The 27,291-nt window shown below is 46.9% G+C and overlaps 2 protein-coding genes across 4 annotated transcripts in view; both read right to left on the bottom strand.

The window, feature by feature from the left end:
• LOC137320706 (polymeric immunoglobulin receptor-like) overlaps positions 1–27,291 on the bottom strand; it is a 788,493-nt gene that overhangs the window by 66,365 nt on the left and 694,837 nt on the right. The window lies entirely within an intron of this gene.
• Positions 1–27,291, bottom strand: part of znf131 (zinc finger protein 131) — a 48,351-nt gene that overhangs the window by 6,683 nt on the left and 14,377 nt on the right. The window contains exons 2-5 of one of the 2 annotated variants that reach the window (XM_067982391.1): positions 21,667–21,747; positions 15,568–15,703; positions 11,337–11,438; positions 5,301–5,445 (exon numbers count right to left, since the gene is read on the bottom strand). In XM_067982391.1, the coding sequence (XP_067838492.1) occupies positions 5,301–5,445; positions 11,337–11,438; positions 15,568–15,694 (374 nt within the window). In that variant the 5' untranslated portion in view covers positions 15,695–15,703; positions 21,667–21,747. The remainder of the gene's footprint in view (positions 1–5,300; positions 5,446–11,336; positions 11,439–15,567; positions 15,704–21,666; positions 21,748–27,291) is intronic. The other variant, XM_067982390.1, reaches the window with a different exon arrangement.

The raw sequence follows: 27,291 nt of genomic DNA on the forward strand, positions 1-27,291 counted from the left end.
CACTCACTGTTCTGCTCTGTGTCCTTGTGTTACTGTTCCCTGTCACACTCACTGCCCTGCTCTGTGTCCTTGTGTTACTGTTCCCTGTCACACTCACTGCCCTGCTCTGTGTCCTTGTGTTACTGTTCCCTGTCACACTCACTGTTCTGCTCTGTGTCCTTGTGTTACTGTTCCCTGTCACACTCACTGCCCTGCTCTGTGTCCTTGTGTTACTGTTCCCTGTCACACTCACTGTTCTGCTCTGTGTCCTTGTGTTACTGTTCCCTGTCACACTCACTGCCCTGCTCTGTGTCCTTGTGTTACTGTTCCCTGTCACACTCACTGTTCTGCTCTGTGTCCTTGTGTTACTGTTCCCTGTCACACTCACTGCCCTGCTCTGTGTCCTTGTGTTACTGTTCCCTGTCACACTCACTGTTCTGCTCTGTGTCCTTGTGTTACTGTTCCCTGTCACACTCACTGTTCTGCTCTGTGTCCTTGTGTTATTGTTCCCTGTCACACTCACTGTTCTGCTCTGTGTCCTTGTGTTACTGTTCCCTGTCACACTCACTGTTCTGCTCTGTGTCCTTGTGTTACTGTTCCCTGTCACACTCACTGCCCTGCTCTGTGTCCTTGTGTTACTGTTCCCTGTCACACTCACTGTTCTGCTCTGTGTCCTTGAGGTAGTAATCTCAGGCTTGCGACCAGTGCCACGGGTTAGTCAGAGTAGGAATGACAGGATAGCTAAGATGAATACGTGGCTTGAGAGATGGTGCAAGCTGGAGGGATTCAAATTCCTGGGCCATTGGAACCGGTTCTGGGGGAGGTGGGACCAGTACAAATTGGACGGTCTGCATCTGGGCAGGACTGGAACCAATGTCCTAGGGGGAGTGTTTGCCAGTGCTGTTGGGGAGGGTTTAAACTAATGTGGCAGGGGGATGGGAACCGATGCAGGAAGTCAGTGGGAAATAAAGTGGTGACAGAAACAAAAGGCAGTAAGGGAGAGTGTACAGAACATGACCGGACAGATGGTCTGAGAAAGCAGGGCAAAGACCAAGGGAAGTCTAGATTAAACTGCATTTATTTCAATGCAAGAAGTCTGATGGGCAAGGCAGATGAACTCAGGGCATGGATGGGTACATGGGACTGGGATGTTATAGCTATTACTGAAACATGGCTAAGGGAGGGGCAGGACTGGCAGCTCAATGTTCCAGGGTACAGATGCTATAGGAAAGATAGAGCAGGAGGTAAGAGAGGAGGGGGAGTTGCGTTCTTGATTAGGGAGAACATCACGGCAGTAGTGAGAGGGGATATATCCGAGGGTTCGCCCACTGAGTCCATATGGGTAGAACTGAAAAATAAGAAGGGAGAGATCACTTTGATAGGATTGTACTACAGACCCCCAAATAGTCAACGGGAAATTGAGGAGCAAATATGTAAGGAGATTACAGACAGCTGCAAGAAAAATAGGGTGGTAATAGTAGGGGACTTTAACTTTCCCAACATTGACTGGGACAGCCATAGCATTAGGGGCTTGGATGGAGAGAAATTTGTTGAGTGTATTCAGGAGGAATTTCTCATTCAGTATGTGGATGGCCCGACTAGAGAGGGGGCAAAACTTGACCTCCTCTTGGGAAATAAGGAAGGGCAGGTGACAGAAGTGTTAGTGAGGGATCACTTTGGGACCAGTGATCATAATTCCATTAGTTTTAAGATAGCTATGGAGAAGGATAGGTCTGGCCCAAAAGTTAAAATTCTAAATTGGGGAAAGGCCAATTTTGATGGTATTAGACAGGAACTTTCAGAAGTTGATTGGGAGAGTCTGTTGGCAGGCAAAGGGACGTCTGGTAAGTGGGAGGCTTTCAAAAGTGTGTTAACCAGGGTTCAGGGTAAGCACATTCCTTATAAAGTGAAGGGCAAGGCTGGTAGAAGTAGGGAACCTTGGATGACTCGGGAGATTGAGGCACTAGTCAAAAATAAGAAGGAGGCATATGACATGCATAGGCAGCTGGGATCAAGTGGATCCCTTGAAGAGTATAGAGATTGCCGGAGTAGAGTTAAGAGAGAAATCAGGAGGGCAAAAAGGGGATATGAGATTGCTTTGGCAGATCAGGCAAAGGTGAATCCAAAGAGCTTCTACAAATACATAAAGGGCAAAAGGGTAACTAGGGAGAGAGTAGGGCCTCTTAAGGATCAACAAGGTCATCTATGTGCGGAACCACAAGAGATGGGTGAGATCCTGAATGAATATTTCACATCGGTATTTACGGTTGAGAAAGGCATGGATGTTAGGGAACTTGGGGAAATAAATAGTGATGTCTTGAGGAGTGTACATATTACAGAGAGGGAGGTGCTGGAAGTCTTAACGCGCATCAAGGTAGATAAATCTCCGGGACCTGATGAAATGTATCCCAGGACGTTATGGGAGGTTAGGGAGGAAATTGCGGGTCCCCTAGCAGAGATATTTGAATCATCCACCGCTACAGGTGAGGTGCCTGAAGATTGGAGGGTAGCAAATGTTGTGCCTTTGTTTAAGAAGGGCGGCAGGGAAAAGCCTGGGAACTACAGACCAGTGAGCCTGACATCTGTAGTGGGTAAGTTGTTAGAGGGTATTCTGAGGGACAGAATCTACAGGCATTTGGAGAGGCAGGGACTAATTAGGAACAGTCAGCATGGTTTTGTGAGAGGAAAATCATGTCTCACGAATTTGATTGAGTTTTTTGAAGGGGTAACCAAGAAGATAGATGAGGGCTGTGCAGTAGACGTGGTCTACATGGACTTCAGCAAAGCATTTGACAAGGTACCGCATGGTAGGTTGTTACATAAGGTTAAATCTCATGGGATCCAAGGTGAGGTAGCCAATTGGATACAAAATTGGCTTGACGACAGAAGACAGAGGGTGGTTGTCGAGGGTTGTTTTTCAAACTGGATGCCTGTGTCCAGCGGTGTGCCTCAGGGATCGGTGCTGGGTCCGCTGTTATTTGTTATTTATATTAATGATTTGGATGAGAATTTAGGAGGCATGGTTAGTAAGTTTGCAGATGACACCAAGATTGGTGGCATTGTGCACAGTGAAGAAGGTTATCTAGGATTGCAACGGGATCTTGATAAATTGGGCCAGTGGGCCGATGAATGGCAGATGGAGTTTAATTTAGATAAATGTGAGGTGATGCATTTTGGTAGATCGAATCGGGCCAGGACCTACTCCGTTAATGGTAGGGCGTTGGGGAGAGTTATAGAACAAAGAGATCTAGGAGTACAGATTCATAGCTCCTTGAAAGTGGAGTCACAGGTGGATAGGGTGGTGAAGAAGGCATTCAGCATGCTTGGTTTCATTGGTCAGAACATTGAATGCAGGAGTTGGGATGTCTTGTTGAAGTTGTACAGGGCATTGGTGAGGCCACACTTGGAGTACTGTGTACAGTTCTGGTCACCCTATTATAGAAAGGATATTATTAAACTAGAAAGAGTGCAGAAAAGATTTACTAGGATGCTACCGGGACATGATGGTTTGACTTACAGGGAGAGGTTAGACAGACTGGGACTTTATTCCCTGGAGAGTAGGAGGTTAAGGGGTGATCTTATAGAAGTCTATAAAATAATGAGGGGCATAGATAAGGTCGATAGTCAAAATCTTTTCCCAAAGGTAGGGGAGTCTATAACGAGGGGGCACAGATTTAAGGTGAGAGGGGAGAGATACAAAAGGATCCAGAGGGGCAATTTTTTCACTCAAAGGGTGGTGAGTGTCTGGAACGAGCTGCCAGAGGCAGTAGTAGAGGCGGGTACAATTTTGTCTTTTAAAAAGCATTTGGACAGTTACATGGGGAAGATGGGTATCGAGGGATATGGGCCAAGTGCAGGCAATTGGGACTAGCTTAGTGGTATAAACTGGGCGACATGGACATGTTGGGCCGAAGGGCCTGTTTCCATGTTGTAACTTCTATGATTCTATGATTCTATACTGTTCCCTGTCACACTCACTGCCCTGCTCTGTGTCCTTGTGTTACTGTTCCCTGTCACACTCACTGTTCTGCTCTGTGTCCTTGTGTTATTGTTCCCTGTCACACTCACTGCCCTGCTCTGTGTCCTTGTGTTACTGTTCCCTGTCACACTCACTGCCCTGCTCTGTGTCCTTGTGTTACTGTTCCCTGTCACACTCACTGCCCTGCTCTGTGTCCTTGTGTTACTGTTCCCTGTCACACTCACTGTTCTGCTCTGTGTCCTTGTGTTACTGTTCCCTGTCACACTCACTGTTCTGCTGTGTCCTTGTGTTACTGTTCCCTGTCACACTCACTGTCCTGCTCTGTGTTCTTGTTACTGTTCCCTGTCACACTCACTGTCCTGCTCTGTGTCCTTGTGTTACTGTTCCCTGTCACACTCACTGTCCTGCTCTGTGTCCTTGTGTTACTGTTCCCTGTCACACTCACTGTCCTGCTCTGTGTCCTTGTGTTACTGTTCCCTGTCACACTCACTGTCCTGCTCTGTGTCCTTGTGTCACTGTTCCCTGTCACACTCACTGTCCTGCTCTGTGTCTTTGTGTTACTGTTCCCTGTCACACTCACTGTCCTGCTCTGTGTCCTTGTGTTACTGTTCCCTGTCACACTCACTGCCCTGCTCTGTGTCCTTGTGTTACTGTTCCCTGTCACACTCACTGTCCTGCTGTGTCCTTGTGTTACTGTTCCCTGTCACACTCACTGTCCTGCTGTGTCCTCGTGTTACTGTTCCCTGTCACACTCACTGCCCTGCCCTGTGTCCTCGTGTTACTGTTCCCTGTCACACTCACTGCCCTGCCCTGTGTCCTCGTGTTACTGTTCCCTGTCACACTCACTGCCCTGCTCTGTGTCCTTGTGTTACTGTTCCCTGTCACACTCACTGTCCTGCTGTGTCCTTGTGTTACTGTTCCCTGTCACACTCACTGTCCTGCTGTGTCCTCGTGTTACTGTTCCGTCACACTCACTGTCCTGCTGTGTCCTCGTGTTACTGTTCCCTGTCACACTCACTGCCCTGCCCTGTGTCCTCGTGTTACTGCTCCCTGTCACACTCACTGCCCTGCCCTGTGTCCTCGTGTTACTGTTCCCTGTCACACTCACTGCCCTGCTCTGTGTCCTTGTGCTGTGTTACTGCCCCCTGTCCCACACACTGCCCTGCTCTATATTAAATGATACCCATCTGAAAACCCTAGGCTTTAATAGCTAGGATCATACACTAAGAGTGGGCAAGGTACCGGAGGGCCTGCCAGAAGCCATTGAATGGCACCCCCCCACCCCCAGCACGAGTCTCCGGGGTAGTAGGCAGCGAACATAAATACCACAAGCGTTTCTTACCGGTTGTTGAGTGCTTTCATCGCCTCCTCCATCTGTAAATATTCCGCCGCCTTCCACACGTCACTTGCCTCATCTTCCTGCAGCACCATCAGCTTGGCGGTGTAGGTGAACTCAATCAGGTGTCGGAACGCCAGGTTACTCACCCCTGAGACCACACAGCAACCAGTGTCAAAACTCAGTACAGCCAGCTCGACACGACTTCATATCAAGACTCATTGCAACCTGCTCAAACTCACTCTTTCCCGGGGCCTCAAAACTGCAGAGCTTCTCACCAAACAACTTTACATAGAATGTAATAGTCACAAGTAAAGCCACCGGGCCCCGTCTTAGTTCCTCCATCGGGAATGAGCCCGCAGTCTCCCCAGCGCAGCATCCAATTGCTTCTTAAACAATACCACGGTTTTCACCTCCACTGCTCTTATCTGCGTGTCTACTCCACAGGTCGATCACTCTGTGTGTGAAGAGGGGCTTCTTGAGATGGCGCCTTTAATGCAGCTAACATCCCAAGGTGCTTCGCAGAAGCTGAGCGGTAATAGAACTGTTAGGAGAGATGATTGAAAGAGAGAATATTGCAGAGAGGAGGAATCAAGGCAGGGAGAGAAAGAGCAAGGGGGTAGGTTTAGAGAGGGAGTTGCAGGCAGTATGGCTGAAACAACTGAATGCTCTACCATGGGGAGGGGTACAACTGACGGGCAAGGGCTGAGACAACAACTTGCATTTATATAGCGCCTTTAACGTAGTAAGACGTCCCAAGGTGCTTCATAGGATCGTAATCAGCCAAAATTTGACACCGAGCCACATAAGGAGATATTAGGACAGGTGACCAAACGCTCAGTCACAGAGGCATCTTAAAGGAGGAGAGAGAGGTGGAGAGGTTTAGGGAGGGAATTCCAGAGCTTAGGGCCTAAGCAGCTGAAGGCACGGCCGCAAATGTTGGAGAGATGAAAAATCGGGGATGTGCAAGAGGCCAGAATTGGAGATCTCGAAGGGTTGTAGGGCTGGAGGAGGTTACAGAGGGAGGGAGGGGCGAGGCTATGAAGAGATTAGAACACAAGGATGAGAAAGAGTTATAAATGTGGACAAGGATTTTGAATTTGATGTGCTGAGCGACGGCGACCTATAGGAAGTAGACGAGGACAGTGGTAAGAGGCCAATAGGACAGGATGTGTGCGGGGGAGTTGGGGCGAGTACTGATTATCTGGGGTGGAGCTGTGAAATCAGCATTCTGAGAATTCCTTTCTTCTCCCTACAGTGTAAAAACTTTTGTAACCCAATTTTGCTATACCCAAACCACTACTTCCTGATTTACCTGACTTAAGTAACGTACTTAGGTCAGAAACTAGAATCTTAAACTTAAATAAAGCCAATTACATCGGTATGAGGGGCCAATTGTCAAAGGTAGATTGGGAAATTAAATTCAAGGTTTTGACAGTTGAAAAGCAATGGCAAATATTTAAAGAAATATTTCAATATTCTCAACAAATATACATTCCATTGAGAAATAAAAACTCCACGGGAAAAGTGATCCACCCGTGGCTAACAAAAGAAGTTAAGGAGAGAAGAGACCTATAATGTTGCCAAGAAGAGAAATAAGCCTGGGGATTGGGAGAGTTTTAGAAACCAACAAAGGATGACCAAAAAAATTGATAAAAAAAGGGAGAAAATAAAATATGAAAGTAAACGAGAAAGAAATATAAAAACAGATTGTAAGAGCTTCTACAAGTATGTAAAAAGGAAGAGAGTAGCAAAAGTAAACGTTGGCCCCTTAGACGCTGAGACAGAAAAAATTATAATGGGGAAATTCAGGAAATGGCAGATGCGTTAAACAAATATTTTGTATCTGTCTTCACAGTAGAAGACACAAAAAGCATACCAGAAATAGTGGGGAACCAAAGGGATAAGTGAGAGTGAGGAACTTAAAACAATTAATATCACTAGAGAAAAAGTACTGGATAAACTAATGGGACTAAAAGTGGACAAATCCCCTGGACCTGATGGCCTACATCCTAGGGTTCTAAAAGAGGTGGCTGCAGAGATAGTGGATGCATTGGTTATGATCTTCCAAAATTCTCTAGATTCTGGAACGGTCCCAGTGGATTGGAAGGTAGCAAATGTAACCCCGCGATTCAAGAATGGAGGGAGAGAGGAACCAGGGAACTACAGGCCAGTTAGCCTGACCTCCATCGTCGGGAAAATGCTGGAATCCATTATTAAGGAAGTGGTAACAGAGCACTTAGAAAATCATAATATGATTAGACAGAGTCAACATGGTTTTATGAAAGGGAAATGGTGTTTGACTAATTAATTATAGTTTTTTGAAGATGTAACTAGCAGGGTAGATAAAGGGGAACCAGTGTATGTAATATATTAGGGTTGGGGGTAATACATTAGCATGAATAGAGGATTGGATAAAGGACAGAAAAGAGAGTAGAGATAAACGGGTTATTTTCAGGTTGGCAGGCTGTAACTAGTGGGATGCCACAAGGATCGGTGCTTGGGCCTCAGCTATTTACAATCTATATTAATGACTTAGATGAAGGGACCGAGTGTAATGTATCCAGGTTTGCTGACAATATAAAACTCGGTGGAAAGTAAGCTGTGAGGAGGACACAAAGAGTCTGCAAAGGGATATAGACAGGTTAAGTGAGTGGGCAAGAAGGTGGCAGATGGAGTATAATGTGGGGAAATGTGAGGTTATTCACTTTGGTAGGAAGAATAGAAAAACAGAATATTTTTTAAATGGTGAGAAACTATTAAATGTTGGTGTTCAGAGACTTGGGTGTCCTCGTACAAGAAACACAAAAAGCTAGCATGCAGGTACAGCTAGCAATTAGGAAAGCAAATGGCATGTTGGCCTTTATTGCAAAGGGGTTGGAGTACAAGAGTAAGGAAGTCTTACTACAATTGTACAGGCTATGGTGAGACCTCATCTGGAATACTGCGTACAGTTTTGGTCTCTTTATCTAAGGAAGGATATACTTGCCTTAGAGATGGTGCAACAAAGGTTCACTAGATTAATTCCTGGGATGGGATTAATCTAGTGAACCTATGAGGAGAGATTGAGTAGAATGGGCCTATACTCTCTGGAGTTTAAAAGAATGAGAGAGGATCTCATTGAAACATACAAGGGGGCTTCACAGGGTAGATGCTGAGAGGTTGTTTCCCCTGGCTGAAGAGTCTAGAATTAAGCGGCATAATCGCAGGATAAGGGGTCGGCCATTCAAGACTGATGAGGAGGAATTTCTTCACTCAGAGGGTTGTGAATGTTTGGAATTCTCTACCCCAGAGGGCTGTGGATGCTCAGTCATTGAGTATATTTGAGGCAAAGATAGATAGATTTTTCGACTCGAAGGGAATCAAGGGATATGGGTATTGGACAGAAAAGTAGAGTTGAGGTTGAAGATCAGCCATGATCTGATTGAATGGCGGAGCAGGCTCGGGAGGCCGTATGGCCTACTCCTGCTCCTATTTCTTATGTTCTTATGTACCTCGACTTTTGCTTTCATCCTCGGTGGTGCCTTGCACTTTGTCCTTAGCTTCGGGTTCTCAATGCATTCAAATCGTTTGCCATAGAGTCCCAACAAAGAGCCTGCACCTGAACCATTAACCTGTCTTTTCCCATTTCAGGGATTCTTTTTTAACCACTGTGTGGTGTATATTATGCAGCTCCCTCCGGCATTAAAAGGCCCTTGTTACACCTCCATGTTGGTGCTGCAGCTACTGTTTTTCACTGCCACCTGCAATATTGAGATTTACAGCACACGGTTCTCTTTTGGTGAATTTTGTGCGCATCAAGGTAATGCGCTGTTCCACTCACTGCCCATTTCAGGCACTCAGTGCCATCAAACACTCCCAGGGCGGGTACAGCACGGGTTAGATAGAGTAAAGCTCCCTCTACACTGTCCCATCAAACACTCCCAGGGCAGGTACAGCACGGGTTAGATACAGAGTAAAGCTCCCTCTACACTGTCCCATCAAACACTCCCAGGGCAGGTACAGGGTTAGATACAGAGTAAAGCTCCCTCTACACTGTCCCATCAAACACTCCCAGGGCAGGTACAGCACGGGTTAGATACAGAGTAAAGCTCCCTCTACACTGTCCCATCAAACACTCCCAGGGCAGGTACAGCACGGGTTAGATACAGAGTAAAGCTCCCTCTAGACTGTCCCATCAAACACTCCCAGGTCAGATGCCACATGGTCCCTTGCTCTGCCTTAATGGACCATGCTGCACAGCACACAATTGCTATTAAGAATCAAAATACTTTAACAGATTTTCCGCTTTTGATGCTGGTCTGAATGGACTGGGTATTGGTGGGTTTTAGACAGACTCAAATTGAAGCATGCTCCTTTCACCCAACTCTGAGGGGCCAGCCTATTAGAATTGCATCAGGTGCAGATGAGGACGGTGGGAGCACGTTAGTGGTGGGAGCGAGCATTGTGTCGGTGAAATTTGATCAGGAAAATTACAGTTGGTCTCTACATAAATGATAAATAATTCAAAATTATGAGGTGTTTTCATAGAGTAAATAGGGAGAAACTGTTTCCACTAGCAGGAGGGTCAGTAATCAACGGACACAGATTTCAGGTAATTGGCAAAAGAACCACAGGGGAGATGAAGAGAAATTTTTTTTACGCAGCGAGTTGTTATGAGCTGGAATGAACTGCACTGCCTGAAATGGCGGTGGAAACAGATTCAATAATTACTTTCAAAAGGGGAATTGGATAAATACTTCAAGGGGAAAAAAATTGCAGAGAATTGGGGAAAGAGCAGGAGAATGGGAATAACTGGACAGCTCTTTTGAAGATCCGGCAAAGGCATGATGGGCCGAATGGTCTGCTTCTGTATGAGTCAACGACAGGACCCAAGTTCACCCCCCCCCCCGACCCCCACCCCGTCGCTCTATAACTGGCGGCTGGAAGTTGCATGAAAGCAACTCCACCCCTGCAGAAACTCTCATCCAGTCACCATCTCCAGCCTCAGCTTCTCTGACACGCCCTCCTCAAACCCCGCCTCATGCCACTCAACGTCCCCCCTCCCCATACCACCCTACACAAACCCCAACTCATGCCACATCAACACCCCTCCTACACTACCCTTCACAAACCCCAACTCATGCCACATCAACGCCCCCCCCCCTACACTACCCTTCACAAACCCCAACTCATGCCACTCAACACCCCTCCCCTACACAAACCCCAACTCATGCCACTCAACGCCCTCCCCTACACTACCCTTCACAAACCCCAACTCATGCCACTCAACACCCTTCCCCTTCACAAACCCCAACTCATGCCAAACTACTCAACGCCTCCCACTTTGACCTTACCCTTGGTCATGCCGCTAAATCTCTCCCTACTCCTGCTTGATGCGTAATTCCCCCACTCCCCCCGATGAAACACCATACGATGCTTGTTGTTAAAGGCTCCATATATACACAAGTACACGTGCATTATATAGAAATTACAGCATAGAAACAGGCCATTCGGCCCAACTGGTCTGTGCCGGTGGTTATGCTCCACACCAGCCTCCTCCCAAACTACTCCATTTAACCCTATCAACAGATCCTTCCATTCCTTTCTCTCTCATGTGTTTATCTAGCTTCCCCTTAAATACATCTATACTAGTCACCTCAACTACTCCTTGTGGTAGCGAGTTCCACATTCTAACCACTCTCTGGGTAAAGAGGTTTCTCCTGAATTCCTTATTAGATTTATTAGTGATTATCTTATATTTATGACCTCTAGTCTTGGACTCCCCCCACAAGTGGAAACATCTTCTCTATGTCTACCCTCCATTTATCGTGTAAAGGCAAATTCCGGACTGTCGTCAGGAAGCACGTCTTCACACAAAGTGAGTGATCAAACAGCTGGAATGGGCTCTGGAGGGAAAAGCTCTGAAGTAATTTAAGAGGATGCTGTGCTGGGGTGTGGGGGTCCAGGGTCTCCAAGCGGGGAAGGAGCCACGTCGACCAAATAGCCTTCCTCATCTCAGCTCCTCTCGGCGAAGTTGTTACTGTTCACGAGAAAACTCACCTTCGATCTCAACTAAGGGCTCCTCCCTGAAATCCTGGAAAAAGCGACAGAAGAACTGGCTGCAGGCAGCAAGGACAGCTTTGTGGGCTTTGAAATGGTGACCTGCAGAACAGAAGCGGCAAAGATAAATCCCTTCTTTTTAAAAAAAAATTGATCTTGAGAAGTGGGCGTTGTTGGCAAGGCTGGCAACTGAGTGGCTCGCTAAGCACTGCTGGTGGGAGTAGTGGAAGAGCACTGCACACTATTAAAGCCCATCGGGGGGGAATAGTTTCAGGATAAGGGGTCGGCCATTTAAGACTGAGATGAGGAGGAATTTCTTCATTCAGAGGGTTGCGAATCTTTGGAATTCTCTACCCCAGAGGGCTGTGGATGCCGAGTCATTGAATGCATTCAAAACTGAGATAGATAGATTTTTGGATTCTAGGGGAATCAAGGGATATGGGGATTGAGCAGGAAAGTGGAGTTGAGGTCAAAGATCAGCCATGATCTTAATGAATGGCGGAGCAGGCTCGAGGGGCCGTATGGCCTACTCCTGCTCCAAATTCTTATGTTCTTATCAGCTTGCATGTTGTTTTTTCCTATAGTACACTGATACCACGTCACCGAATGAACTACAGAACTGTTATGTGGGCAAATGCAGTCATCATTCAGCAGCAGCAACATCGCACCTGCAGCAACGAGGTGAACAGCAAGTGTCAGCTTGGCTCAGTGGGTAGCAGACACACCTCCCCCAGTCAGAAGGTGGTGGGTTCAAGCCCCACTCCACAGACATGAGCACGGAATCTAGATTGACACTCCAGAGCAGTACTGAGGGAGAGTTGCATTGTCAGTAAACGGGGTCCTGTCTGTCTCTTCTGCTAGATGTTAAAATCCGCAACTCAAGAATGGCTGGGATGGTATTCTGGAAAGATGCGATCAAACTGGGCAAATCTGTTAATGGGTAAAACGACTGATGATCAGTGGGAAATGTTTAAAGAAACATTTAACATGATACAGAATCGGTTTATACCCCTGAGGGGCAAGAACTCTACTTGCCAAAAAAAACAGCCATGGACAACTAAAGAGGTAAGGGATAAGACATAAGGAAAGGGCATACAAAAGGGCAAAAAATGGCACAGATCCAGACGAATGGGAAAGATACAAAGATCAACAAAGGGTCACAAAACAGATAGTAAGGGCTACAAAAAGAGAGTATGAAAAGAAACTCGCAAGGGATATCAAAACCAATACGAAGAACTTTTATAGTTATATTAGGAAAAAGAGGGTGGTCAGGAGCAGTGTTGGCCCCTTAAAAACTGAAAGTGGGGATATTGTGATTGACAATGGGGAAATGGCGGACATGTTGAATGATTACTTTGCGTCAGTATTTACAGTAGAAAAAGAGGATAGCATGCCGGAAATCCCAAGAAAACTAATATTGAATCACGACAGGGACTCAATAAAATTAACATAAGTAAAACAACAGTAATGAAGAAAATAATTGCACTAAAGAGTGACAAATCCCTAGGAACAGATGGTTTCCATCCCAGGGTTTTAAAGGAAGTAGGTGAGCACATTGAGGATGACCTGACTATAATCTTTCAAAGTTCTCTGGATTCAGGAACTGTCCCTCTAGATTGGAAAATTGCACATATCACTCTGCTTTTTAAGAAAGGCGAGAGAGGGAAACTGGGGAATTATAGACCAGTTAGCCTAACATCTGTTGTGGGGAAAATGCTGGAGCCTATAATTAAGAATAGGGTGACTGAACACCTCGAGAATTTTCAGTTAATCAGAGAGAGCCAGCATGGATTTGTGAAAGGTAGGTCGTGCCTGACAAACCTGATTGAATTTTTTGAAGAGGTGACTAAAGTAGTGGACAGGGGAATGTCAATGGATGTTATTTATATGGACTTCCAGAAGGCATTTGATAAGGTCCCACATAAGAGACTGTTAGCTAAGATAGAAGCCCATGGAATCGAGGGAAAAGTACAGACTTGGTTAGGAAGTTGGCTGAGCGAAAGGCGACAGAGAGTAGGGATAATGGGAAGGTACTCACATTGGCAGGATGTGACCAGTGGAGTCCCGCAGGGATCTGTCTTGGGGCCTCAATTATTCACAATATTTATTAACGACTTAGATGAAGGCATAGAAAGTCTCATATCTAAGTTTGCCGATGACACAAAGATTGGTGGCATTGTAAGCAGTGTAGATGAAAACATAAAATTACAAAGCGATATTGATAGATTAGGTGAATGGGCAAAACTGTGGCAAATGGAATTCAATGTAGACAAATGTGAGGTCATCCACTTTGGATCAAAAAAGGATAGAACAGGGCACTTTCTAAATGGTAAAAAGTTAAAAACAGTGGATGTCCAAAGGGACTTAGGGGTTAAGGTACATAGATCATTGAAGTGTCGTGAACAGGTGCAGAAAATAATCAATAAGGCTAATGGAATGCTGGCCTTTATATCTAGAGGACTAGAGTACAAGGGGGCAGAAGTTATGCTGCAGCTATACAAAACCCTGGTTAGGCTGCAGCTATACAAAACCCTGGAGTACTGTGAGCAGTTCTGGGCACCGCACCTTCGGAAGGACATATTGGCCTTGGAGGGAGTGCAGCGTAGGTTTACTAGAATGATACCCGGACTTCAAGGGTTAAGTTACGAGAAGAGATTACACAAATTGGGGTTGTATTCTCTAGAGTTTCGAAGGTTAAGGGGTGATGTGATCGAAGTTTATAAGATATTAAGGGGAACAGATAGGGTGGATAGAGAGAAACTATTTCCGCTGGTTGGGGATTTTAGGAGTAGGGGGCACAGTCTAAAAATTAGAGCCAGACCTTTCAGGAGCGAGATTAGAAAACATTTGTACACAGAAAGGGTGGTAGAAGTTTGGAACTCTCTTCCACAAACGGCAATTGATACTAGCTCAATTGCTAAATTTAAATCTGAGATCGATAGTTTTTTGGCAACCAAAGATATTAAGGGATATGGGCCAAAGTTGGGTATATGGAGTTAGATCACAGATCAGCCACGATCTTATCAAATGGTGGAGCAGGCACGAGGGGCTGAATGGCCTACTCCTGTTCCTATGTTCCTATAAATGGGCTGAGCTTATTTTAATGAGATAAATGGCCAGTTTCTGCTGGTACTGGTTGATTGGGGATTTTTGTCCCAGTTTCTGCTGGTACTGGTTGAGTGGGGATTTTTGTCCCAGTTTCTGCTGGTACTGGTTGAGTGGGGATTTTTGTCCCAGTTTCTGCTGGTACAGGTTGATTGGGGATTTTTGTCCCAGTTTCTGGCGGTACAGGTGGAGTGGGGATTTTTGTCCCAGTTTCTGGTGGTACTTTTTAAAAAAAATTTGTTCACGGGATGTGGATGTCGCTGGCAAGGCCAGCATTTATTGCCCATCCCTAATTGCCCTTGAGAAGGTGGTGGTGAGCCGCCTTCTTGAACCGCTGCAGTCCGTGTGGTGAAGGTTCTCCCACAGTGCTGTTAGGAAGGGAGTTCCAGGATTTTGACCCAGCGACGATGAAGGAACGGCGATATATTTCCAATTGTAAACAATTTTACAACACCAAGTTATAGTCCAGCAATTTTATTTTAAATTCACAAGCTTTCGGAGATTTTCTCCTTCCTCAGGCAAGTCATGATATATTTCCAAGTCGGGATGGTGTGTGACTTGGAGGGGAACGTGCAGGTGGTGGTGTTCCCATGTGTCTGCTGCCCTTGTCCTTCTAGGTGGTAGAGGTCACGGGGGTAGAGTGGGGATTTTTGTCCCAGTTTCTGGCGGTACTGGTTGAGTGGGGATTTTTAATCCCAGTTTTTGGTGGTAAAGATTGAGTGGGGATTTTTGGCAGGGCAGTGGCCTTTTCCACAGCTTGAGATACTACCAGGGATAAAAGAAGGCAGCCAGTCTTCAACATCAACCTGGACAGACAGAACTTCAATTTAACAAGGACGACACCCCTGATCATGCAGCACTCGCTCAGTACTGCAATGAAGTTAACGTACTTGAACTCATAACCTCTGACCCAGGGGAGAGAGTGCTACCAATGGAGCCAAGCTGATTGGTAGGTAAGTACACAAGTTACTGCTTATGCTAATAAGTTTTTTTTTAATTACAAAACACTTGTGTAAATAATAAGACCCCTCTTCCTTTCTGCCCCTCACCCCCCCCCCCCCCCCAAAAAAACATGGTTCTCCAACTGACCCAAACCGTGCATGAAAAGCAAGTAGGGTGCACTGACCGTCCACGATGAGGGTGATGTCAGTAAATTGCTCCTGCTGCCGTTGCTCGTTCAGTCTGTCCAGTACCACCTTGTAGTGGCTCGGTACCTCATGAACATGGTCCACCAACACCTCCTCCGCCGCCATGTCGGGTGTCTGGGGAACAAAGCACAGACCAAGCAGACGTTTAAAGCGCATTTCAATGCCTGCGTCCATTGCGTTATTTTGATTCTCTATTTACGCTCCTTGCTAACCAAGAGAGCAGGCAGACCTCTGCCGATGGTCGAGGGGGTTAGACACACTGCGTGCGACTCTGAGCCAAGGAGCCCAGAAGGTCCCAGGTTCCACCCTGACCCGTGCTGCGTGACCTGATCCCACAGTTTGGAGAAGCAGTGGCACTGCGACAATCAGCAGCAGCATCCCTGGGCTGGAGAAGCAGGTCATTGTTCCTAATTGTAACCTTTTGACTTCAGTTGTACAGAACCTTGGTCAGACCCCATCTCGAGTCCAGCGTTCAGTTCTGGGCACCGCACCTCAGGAAGGATACATCGGGCGCTGGAGGCGGACATATCGGGCGCTGGAGGCGGACATATCGGGCGCTGGAGGCGGACATATCGGGCGCTGGAGGCGGACATATCGGGCGCTGGAGGCGGACATATCGGGCGCTGGAGGCGGACATATCGGGCGCTGGAGGCGGACATATCGGGCGCTGGAGGCGGACATATCGGGCGCTGGAGGCGGACATATCGGGCGCTGGAGGCGGACATATCGGGCGCTGGAGGCGGACATATCGGGCGCTGGAGGCGGACATATCGGGCGCTGGAGGCGGACATATCGGGCGCTGGAGGCGGACATATCGGGCGCTGGAGGCGGACATATCGGGCGCTGGAGGCGGACATATCGGGCGCTGGAGGCGGACATATCGGGCGCTGGAGGCGGACATATCGGGCGCTGGAGGCGGACATATCGGGCGCTGGAGGCGGACATATCGGGCGCTGGAGGCGGACATATCGGGCGCTGGAGGCGGACATATCGGGCGCTGGAGGCGGACATATCGGGCGCTGGAGGCGGACATATCGGGCGCTGGAGGCGGACATATCGGGCGCTGGAGGCGGACATATCGGGCGCTGGAGGCGGACATATCGGGCGCTGGAGGCGGACATATCGGGCGCTGGAGGCGGACATATCGGGCGCTGGAGGCGGACATATCGGGCGCTGGAGGCGGACATATCGGGCGCTGGAGGCGGACATATCGGGCGCTGGAGGCGGACATATCGGGCGCTGGAGGCGGACATATCGGGCGCTGGAGGCGGACATATCGGGCGCTGGAGGCGGACATATCGGGCGCTGGAGGCGGACATATCGGGCGCTGGAGCACAGATTCACCAGAATGATACCAGGGTTAAATTATGAGGACAGATTGCATAAACTTAGCTTGTATTCCCTTGAGTTTAGAAGATTGAGAGGGATCTGAATAAGGTGCTTAAAATGATAAAGGAATTTGATAGGGTAGGGTGGGGGGAGTCCAGAACAAGAGGGCACAATCTTAAAATTAGAGCTAGGCCATTCAGGAGTGAAATCAGGAAGCACTTCTTCACAAAGGGTAGCGGAAATCTGGAACTCACTCACTCCCCCAAAAGAATGAGGATGCTGGGGGTCAATTGAAGCTTTCAAGATTGAAATCGATAGATTTTTGTTGGGTAAGGGTATCGAGGGATATGGAGCAAAGGCGGGTAAATGGAGGAGAGGTACAAACCAGCCATGATCTAATTGAATGGCGGAACAGGCGCGAGGGATCAAATGGCCCAATCCTGTTCCTATGTTTCCTCTGACCCCTGCTGAAAAGTGTGGCCTTGGCTGTACGCTCTCCACGGTCGAATAGCCTGCACACACTTGAAGAGTGGTCACTTGGACAAGGTACAGTGGGGGAGGGTGGAGCCCTCCACAGCATATCAGTCCGTTGAGGAGAGGAAGGGAAAAGAACTGAAAGGGGAAGGAAAAATCAAAAAGGAAGAAAGCCGGAGATCTATGTTTGGTGTTGATGCTGCTCTCCGACTGGACATCGGCAGCTTAAGAGCAGTCGGAGGTGACTTATGACTTCCAAAACTAGGGGCCATAAATATAAGATAGGCACTATTAAATCCAATAAGGAACTAAGGAGAAACTTCTTTACCCAGAGAGTGGTGAGAATGTGGAACTCGCTACCACAAGGAGCAGTTGAGGCGACTGGCATAGGTGCATTTAAGGGGAAGCTATATAATCACACGAGGGAGAAAGGAATAGAAGGATATGCAGATAGGGTGAGATGAAGTAGGGAGGGAGGAGGCTCGTGTGGAGCATAAACACCGGCATAGCCCAGTTGGGCCGAATGGCCGGTTTCTGTGCTGCACATTTTATGTAATTTTACACGGTTTCATTTTCCCTCAGGTGGGACACCACAGCTGGCTGGAGCCTGCATTGTGTTCTATCTCTGCGCAGAATAGATGTTCTCCGCGAACAGACGTGTCAGCACATGAAATGAGTGGGTGCACAGCACTGTACAAATACAAAATCACCAGACTTTCTGCTGAACACAGCAATGTTAACTGTGTGAGGTGGTGCATTTTGGTAGGAAGGATAAGGAGGCCACATACTGCTTGAATAATAAGAGTCTAAATGGGCTAGAGGAGGAAAGGGATCTGGGGGTACAGTCACACAAATCACTAAAAGTAGCGACGCAGGTTAATAAGGCCATAAGAAAGGCAAACCAAGCACTGGGGTTCATTTCTAGAGGGATAGAATTGAAAAGCAAAGAAGTTATGTGAAATTTGAATAGAACCTTGGTTAGGCCACACTTGGGGTATTGTGCACAGTTCCGGTCTCTATATTATATAAAGGATATAGAGGCATTGGAGAGGATGCAAAAAAAGATTCACAAGGGTGATACCAGAAAAGAGAGGATATACTTATCAGGAAAGATTGAACAGACTAGGGCATTTTTCTCTAGAAAAGAGAAGGCTGAGGGGTGACCTGATAAAGGTCTTTAAGATAATGAAAGGGTTTGATAGGGTAGACGTGGAGAAATTGTTTCCACTTGTGCGGGAGACCAAAATTAGAGGTCATAAATATGAAACAGTCACTAGTAAATCCAATAGGTAATTCAGGAGAAACGTCTTTACCCAGAGAGTGGTTAGAATGTGGAACTCGTTACCACAAGGAGTGGTTAAGTCAAATAGAATAGATACATTTAAGGGGAAGCTAGATAAACACGAGGGAGATGAAGTAGGGAGGGAGGAGGCTCGTATGGAGCATAAACACCAGCACAGACCAGTTACGCGAATGGCCTGTTTCTGTGCTATAGTTTCGATGTATCTATTATTCATCTTCAGATAGAATTATAAGGTAACATAGTGGGGATAGAAACCCTAGACTTGATTAAGGCACAGCCTGACACTATGATGGGGAACTGCTGGTTTAGATGAATAGATGGGCTGGGGCAATTAGCTTGACTCATCCAGATCCACAGATATACGGGAAGGGGTGGGTGGGGAAGTGGGAGAAGGAACCAGTGTGCAATATATGGGGAAGGGAACGGTTGTAATACACAGCGAGAGGTGGAGAGAAGAGAACAGCAGGGTTCAAGGTGCCCTTCACAAGATCGATTCTACAATAAAATATTACCTCCATTGCGGAAATGACTTCAGCCAGCCAGGAATAAATCAGTGGTTTCACATCCCATCCTGGGCACCTGCCAAAAGGTGTGTCCCAAACAACAGTGGCACTGTAACTGCAGCGCAAAAGCACCCTAATTACAGCACTGTAATTACGGCATGGCAGCACCGGATCCACGGTCTGCCAGGCTTATCTGAAACTCTTCTCTGAAGGCCAACAGCATGGAGTTTCAACTTGAATTTACCTCTGCTCCCTCTGGACGCTTTCCCTGGGCCACACCATCCCGCACATGGGGTCAGCTTCCACCTTTATGCAAACTACACTCTGTTCTCGCTGACCTGCATAGGCCCCTACCCCACCCAACGCCTCAAGTTTAAAATTCTCATCCTCGTGTTTAAATCCCTTCAGGGCCTCACACCTTCCTGTCAGCTGGTAGCACTCTCACCTCTGAGTTAGAAGGTCATGGGTTCAAGTCCCACTCCAGAGATTTGAGCACAAAATCTAGGCTGACACTCCAGTGCAGTACCGAGGGAGTGCTGCATTGTTGGACTGCCTTTGATGCCGTCTTTTGGATGAGATGCTAAACAGAGGCCCTGTCTGCCCTCTCAGGTGGATGTAAAAGATCCCATGGCCACTATTCGAAGACGAGCAGGGGAGTTCTCCCCGGTGTCCTGGTCAATATTTATCCCTCAACCAACATCACATCATAGAAACAGATTATCTGGTCATTATCAAATTGCTGGCTGTGGGATCTTGCTGTGCGCAAATTGGCTGCCGTGTTTCCTACATTACAACAGTGACTACACTTCAAAAGTACTTCATTGGCTGTAAAGCGCTTTGAGACATCCTGAGGTCGAATAAATGAAAGTCTTTCTTTCTTTTATCTCTACCCCTCCCACCCCGACCTACTCTGCCTCTGGCCTCTTGTGCATCCATCCCACCCCCACCTCCACCCCTCCCTTCAGCCCACCAATGGCGGCCTTGCCTTCCGCTGCCTTGGCCCAATGCTCTTGAATTCCTCTCCCAAACCCCTTCACCTCTCTCTCCTCCAAGGCCCTCCTTAACACCCTCAGCTTTGTCCAAGATTTTGGTCACCCCTCTTAATATCTCCTTCTTTGGCTTGGCGTCCAATTTTTTTGTTTACGCCTCTGTAAAGTGCTCAGGATGTTTTCCTACCTGAAAGGTGCTGAATAAATGCAAGTTGCTGAGGTGGAATTTAAAGCGATCCCAAATTAAAATGATGCAAGGGGAAAAGACCCCACAGGGTCGCAGCATTCATCACCAGTCTGTGCTGCGCTTTAGATAAAATCTAACCTAACCTCAGCCAGGGCTGTGGAAGGGGCAGCTGAATACAATAGAAAGCTTATATTTTAGTTTCTCACCAAAGACATACAGAAGCACTATTGTTTAATTAAAGTTCTCTTAGGTAAACCAGAATTTCACACTTTTCCGAATCCGCGACATTCACACCAGTCTACGTTTGTCACCACTACAGACTTGTAATTTCACACTTTTCCGAATTACGCAACATCTAGTCTGCGCTTGTCCGAATTACAATTTCACAATTTTTCGAATGTTAAAATTTTATTTCACACAAGTCCGTAACCTGGTTACCTCTCTTTTTTTTCTGGCGCCTTTTTCCACTAGCAGCAACTGTCGGTCCCATACATCAACCTCAACGTCACTCTAGTAATCTTTTCCTGGCGCCTTTTTCCACTAGCAGCTGACCGTCTGTTGGTCCCATACAGCAACCTCAATGTCGCTCTAGTAATCACCGGTATCACAGATCTACTCCGTTATTGCTCTCTCTCAGCCCGTTACTACACACCGCAGCTGACAATATCGAGTAATCTGTCGCGCGTCTCTCTCTCTCTCTCTCTTTTTTTTCTTCCCCTTTTTTTTTCTCCTTGTCTGTTTAAGTGTTTGGAGTTAATGCATTGTATATAATAGGTAATAATAAGTTTAAGTTTTCGACAGGGCCTCTGTGTTGTTAGGGTGGGGGCACGGAAGAGAAAGGGAGGTGGGGACAGGGGAGGGGTAAACCAGGGTGGCCGATCCCAATCACTATCCGGGGAACCCTGCTGAAAAGCGTACCAGTATGGGCAGAGGTGAACTGCCTCCCCGCTGTTCGACAGCGAGACACCAGAGAGCAGGTGCTGCAAATGGAACTGGTCTCCAGCAAGGAGTCTGTGCCTTCTTCGGGAGAGAAAAAAAACGGGAAACTAACAGGACTGCCCGTCAGAACAACACAAGGGCAGAAAGTTAATTCATATCAGAGATTGCCCGTGTGGGAAGGGCTGGCTGGGGGGAAAAGAGGATGTATCAGCCCCTTAACTACAGCATGGCGGCACGATAATTAGGACACTGTAACTATGGCATGGCAACCAAGGGACACCTTTAGTCTGGTACAGTGGGTGGCACGGGGAGACCTGTATAGGGAAGGGCCTGGCATTTGATGTAAAACTTACCACAATCTATAAAGTAGAATAATAAATGAAGAGCGGGCTGAGGGAAGAAGAATGAAGCAGGTTGTGGGTTTGTGGCTACATCTGAGGAACAAATGAGAAAGACACAAGATATTACATTAGTGGGAGAAAAACAACACCCCCTTTCCGTCAACAAAAACATCTCCCACGTGCAAAGCACCCCTCACAGTGGTTCACAGCAACGGCGTTGAGTGGGGACTAAGGAGCAGAGGGTGAGAAGCAAAGCATCATTGAAGAGACAGGTTTTTATAGAGGCTTTTAAAGGAAGTGAGGGAATTGGCAGAAGGTGGGGGCAGAATGCTTTGGGAAGGGAGTGCCAAAGGACAGCTCTTCTGGCTGGCTGACTCCCCAAAGCCTTTCCACCATCTACAAGGCACAAGTCAGCAGTGTGATGGAATACTCTCCACTTGCTTGGACGAGTGCAGCTCCAACAACACTCAAGAAGCTCGACACCATCCAAGATAAAGCAGCCCGCTTGATTGGCACCCCATCCACCACCCTAAACATTCACTCCCTTCACCACCGGCGCACAGTAGCTGCAGTGTGTACCATCCAAAGGATGCACTGCAGCAACACACCAAGGCTTCTTCGACAGCACCTCCCAAACCCACGACCTCTACCACCTAGAAGGACAAGAGCAGCAGGCATGTGGGAAAAACACCACCTGCACATTCCCCTCCAAGTCACACACCGTCCTGACTTGGAAATATATCGCCGTACCTTCAACATCGCTGGGTCAAAATCCTGGAACTCCCTTCCTAACAGCACTGTGGGAGAACCTTCACCACACGGACTGCAGCGGTTCAAGGCGGCTCACCACCACCTTCTCAAGGGCAATTAGGGATGGGCAATAAATGCCGGCCTCGCCAGCGACGCCCACATCCCATGAACGAATAAATATGGACCACATAAAGCACTATCAGGCCTGATCTCCTCTGCCAAAACTGCTCACTACTCCAGGATCATCCTGGAATGCAAAGGATCATCCCGGCTTCTTTTTTCCACTACCAACCCTCTCCTGAAACCCTCTCCACCCTCACCTCCCTGCACTTCTTTGTCACCAAGATTGAGAACATCCATTTAGCGGCCTCTGCCGCATCCAGCCCTTCCCCTCCAAGCCAAGCTTCACCCCTGAACCTGCATCTTTCACTAGTTTCTCTCCAATCTCTCCTCATGCTCTCTCCGAGCTTATCTTGTGCACGAGACCCACTTCAAGTGTGTCAGCCCTGGCTCAGTGGGTAGCACTCTCGCCTGAGTCAGAAGATTGTGGGTTCAAGTCCCTCTCCAGAGACCTGAGCACATAATCCAGGCTGACACTCCCAACGCCAGTGGGAGTGCCGCACTGTCGGAGGTGCCCTTTTTCAGATGAGACATTAAACCGGGGTCCCATCGGCTATCTCAGATGGGACCTCAGGTGGTGTATATGGATTTTCAAAAAGCGTCTGATAAAGTGCCACATGGTAGGCTTGCTATTAAGATTGCTGCCCATGGCATAAAGGGGACAATAGCAACATGGATACAGAATTAGCTAAGGGACAGGAAACAGAATAGTGGTGAACGGTTGTTTTTCGGACTGGAGGGAGGTGTACAGTGGTGTTCCCCAGGGGTCAGTGCTGGGACCACTGCTTTTCTTGATATATATTGATGACTTGGACTAGGGAATACAGGGCACAATTTCAAAATTTGCAGATGACACAAGACTTGGAAGTGTAGTGAACAGTGAGGGGGATAGTGATAGACTTCAAGAGGATATAGACACTCTGGTGGCGTGGGCAGACACATGACAGATGAAGTTTAACGCGGAAAAATGCGAGGCGATGCATTTTGGTGGGAAAAATGAGGAGACAATATAAACTGGAGGGCACAATTCTAAAAGGGGTGGAGGAACAGAGGGATCTGGGGGTGTATGTGCATAAATTGTTGAAAGTCGCAGGGCAGGTTGAGAAAGTGGTTAAAAAAAGCATATGGGGCTTTATAAATAGAGGCATAGAGTACAAAAGCAAGGAAGTCATAATGAACCTTTATAAAACACTGGTTCGGCCACAACTGGAGTATTGTGTCCAGTTCTGGGCACTGCACTTTAGGAAGGAGAGGGTGCAAAAGAGACTTACTGTTAAAGGTGCTATAGAAATGCTCTTTCCATTGTTGAGATATCCGGGGGCTGTATCTAAATCATGAGGCCAGGGACTTTCACCCTCACATTAAAAGGGGTACGCATGTGGGTTTGTTTTTTGAACTTTTTATTTTTGTGCTCGGTAGGATAAGAACATAAGAAATACGAGGAGGAGCAGGCCATTCAATAAAATCATGGCTGATCTTCAACCTCAACTCCACTTTCCCACCCAATCCCCATATCCCTAGATTCTCCTAGAGTCTAAAAATCTATCCATCTCAATCTTGAATATACTCAACGACTCAGCATCCACAGCCCTCTGGAGTAGAAAATTCCAAAGATTCACAATCCTCTGAGTGCAGAAATGCCTCCTCATCTCAGTCTTAAATGGCCGACCCCTCATCCTGAGACCACGCCCTCTAGTTCTAGACTCTCCAGCCAGGGGAAACAACCTCTCAGCATCAACCCTGTCAAGCCCCCTCAGAATCTTATACGTTTCAACGAGATCACCTCTCATTCTTCTAAACTCCAGGAGTATAGGCCCATTCTACTCAATCGCTCCTCATAGGACAACCTTCTCATCCCAGGAATTAATATAGTGAATCGTCGTTGCACCGCCTCTAAGGCAAGTATATCCTTCCTTAGATAAGGAGAACAAAACTGCATACGGGATGTTAACTAAAGGTAATTTTGCACTGCGGGTTTGGAACTAGGTTGAGACTGCCTAAACTCAGCTCAGGCAGAACCCTCAACTATATCCCACAGTTGCTGCTTATTATTGCTGGGTCTCTGTCCAAATAAGCTGCGAGTGACCGGTGTCATTAACTGACTGGTGAAAAGCCTGCAAAACAAGAGGGTCGGATGTCATAAAATCATAGAAAAGTTACAGCAAGGAAGGAGGCCATTCGGCCCAACGAGTCCGCATCAGCTCTATGCCAGAGCAATCTAGCTAGTCCCACTCACCCGCCCCATCCCTGTAGCCCTGCAAATTTTTTTCTTTCAAGTACTTATCCAGTTCCATTTTGAAAGCCACGATTGAATCTGCCTCCACAACCCCACCCAGGCAGTGCATTCCAGATCCTAACCACTCGCAGCGTGAAAATGTTTTTCCTCATGTCACCTTTGGTTCTTTTGTTAATCACCTTAAATCTATGCCCTCTGGTTCTTGACCCTTCCGTCAATGGGAACAGTTTCTCTCTATCTACTCTGTCTAGACCCTTCACGATTTTTAATACCTCTATCAAATCTCCTCTCGATCTTCTCTGTTCCAAGGAGAACAACCCCAGCTTCTCCAGTCTATCCATGTAACTGAAGTCCCTCATCCCTGGAATCATTCTAGTAAATCTCTCCTGCACCCTCTCTAAGGCCTTCACATCTTTGCTAAAGTGCGGTGCCCAGAATTGGACACAATATTCCAGTTGGGGCCGAACCAGTGTTTTATAAAGGTTCATCATGACTTCCTTGCCAATATTTATAAAGCCAGGATCCCGTATGCTTTTTTTAAACAGCTTTCCCAACCTGCCCTGCCACCTTCAACGATTTATGCACATATACCCCCAGATCTCTCTGTTCCTGTACCCCTTTTAGAATTGTGCCCTCTAGTTTATATTGGATAGAAGCATAGAAACATAGAAAATAGGAGCAGGAGTAGGCCATTCAGCCATTCGAGCCTGCTCCGCCATTCAATATGATCATGGCTGACCCTCTATCTCAATACCATATTCCCGCTCTCTCCCCATACCCCTTGATGCCTTTTGTGTCTAGAAATCTATCTAGCTCCTTCTTAAATATATTCAGTGACTTGGCCTCCACAGCCTCCTCTGGTAGAGAATTCCACAGGTTCACCACCCTCTGAGTGAAGAAATTTCTCCTCATCTCAGTCCTAAATGTCCTACCCTGTATCCTGAGACTCTGACCCCTTGTTCTGGACCCCTCCAGCCAGGGGAAACATCCTCCCTGCATCCAGTCTGTCCAGCCCTGTCAGAATTTTATATGTTTCAATGAAATCCCCTCTCATTCTTCTAAACTCGAGTGAATACAGGCAGAGTCCACCCAATCTCTCCTCATACAACAGTCCTGCCATCCCAGGAATCAGTCTGGTGAACCTTCACTGCACTCCCTCTATGGCAAGTATATCCTTTCTGAGGGAAGGAGACCAAAACTGCACACAATACTCCAGGTGTGGTCTCACCAAGGCCCTGTATAACTACAGTAAGACATCCCTGCTCCTGCACTCAAATCCTCTTGCAATGAAGGCCAACATACCATTTGCCTTCCTAACTGCTTGCTGCACCTGCATGTTTGCTTTCAATGACTGGTGTACAAGGACACCCAGGTCCCTTTGTACATCAATATTCCCCAATCTATCACCATTTAAATAATACACAGCCTTTCTGTTTTTCCTTCTGAAGTGGATAACTTCACACTTATCCACATTATACTGCATCTGCCATGTATTTGCCCAATCGCCTTGAAGCCTCTTTGCATCCTCCTCACAACTCACGTTCCCACCTAGTTTTGTCTCGTCAGCAAACATGGAAATATTACATTTGGTTCCCTCATCCAAATCATTGATATATATTGTGAATAGCTGGGGCCCAAGCACTGATCCCTGCGGTACCCCACTAGTCACTGCCTGCCACCCCGAAAAAGACCCATCTGTTCCTAATCTCTGTTTACTGTCTATTAACCAATTTTCAATCCATGCCAGTATATTACCCCAATCCCATGTGCTTTAATTTTGTACACTAACCTCTTATGTGGGACTTTATCAGAGGCCTTCTGAAAATCCAAATAAACCACATTCACTGGTTCTCCCTTATCTATTCTACCAGTTACATCCTCAAAAAACTCTGGTAGGTTTGTCAAATATGATCTCCCTTTCATAAATCCATGTTGACTTTGTCTAATCCCATTGATATTTTCTAAATGTCCTGTTATCACATCCTTCATAATAGACTCCAGCATTTTCCCTACTACTGATGTTAGGCTAACTGGTCTGTAGTTCCCTGTTTTCTCTCTCCCTCCTTTTTTAAATAGTGGGGTTACATTTGCCACCCTCCAAACTGCAGGAACTGTTCCATAATCTATAGAATTTTGAAGATGACAAGTAATGCATCAACTGTTTCCATGGCTACCTCTTTTAGTACTCTGGGATGCAGATTATCAGGCCCTGGGGATTTATCGGCTTTCAGTCCCATTAATTTCTCCAGCACTATTGCTTTACTAATACTAATTTCCTTTAATTCCTCCTTCTCACTAGTCCCTTGGTTCCCTAGCATTTCTGGGAAGTTATTTGTGTCCTCTTCTGTGAAGACAGAACCAAAGTATTTGTTTAATTGCTCTGCCATTTCCCTGTTCCCCATTATAAATTCTCCTGTTTCTGACTGTAAGGGACCTACATTTGTCTTCACTAATCTTTTTCTTTTTACATACTTATAGAAGCTTTTACAGTCCACTTTTATGTTCCTTGCAAGGATCTCCTCGTTCTTCCT

This window comes from Heptranchias perlo, chromosome 4, assembly GCF_035084215.1.
Source record: "Heptranchias perlo isolate sHepPer1 chromosome 4, sHepPer1.hap1, whole genome shotgun sequence".
Taxonomy (NCBI): domain Eukaryota; kingdom Metazoa; phylum Chordata; class Chondrichthyes; order Hexanchiformes; family Hexanchidae; genus Heptranchias; species Heptranchias perlo.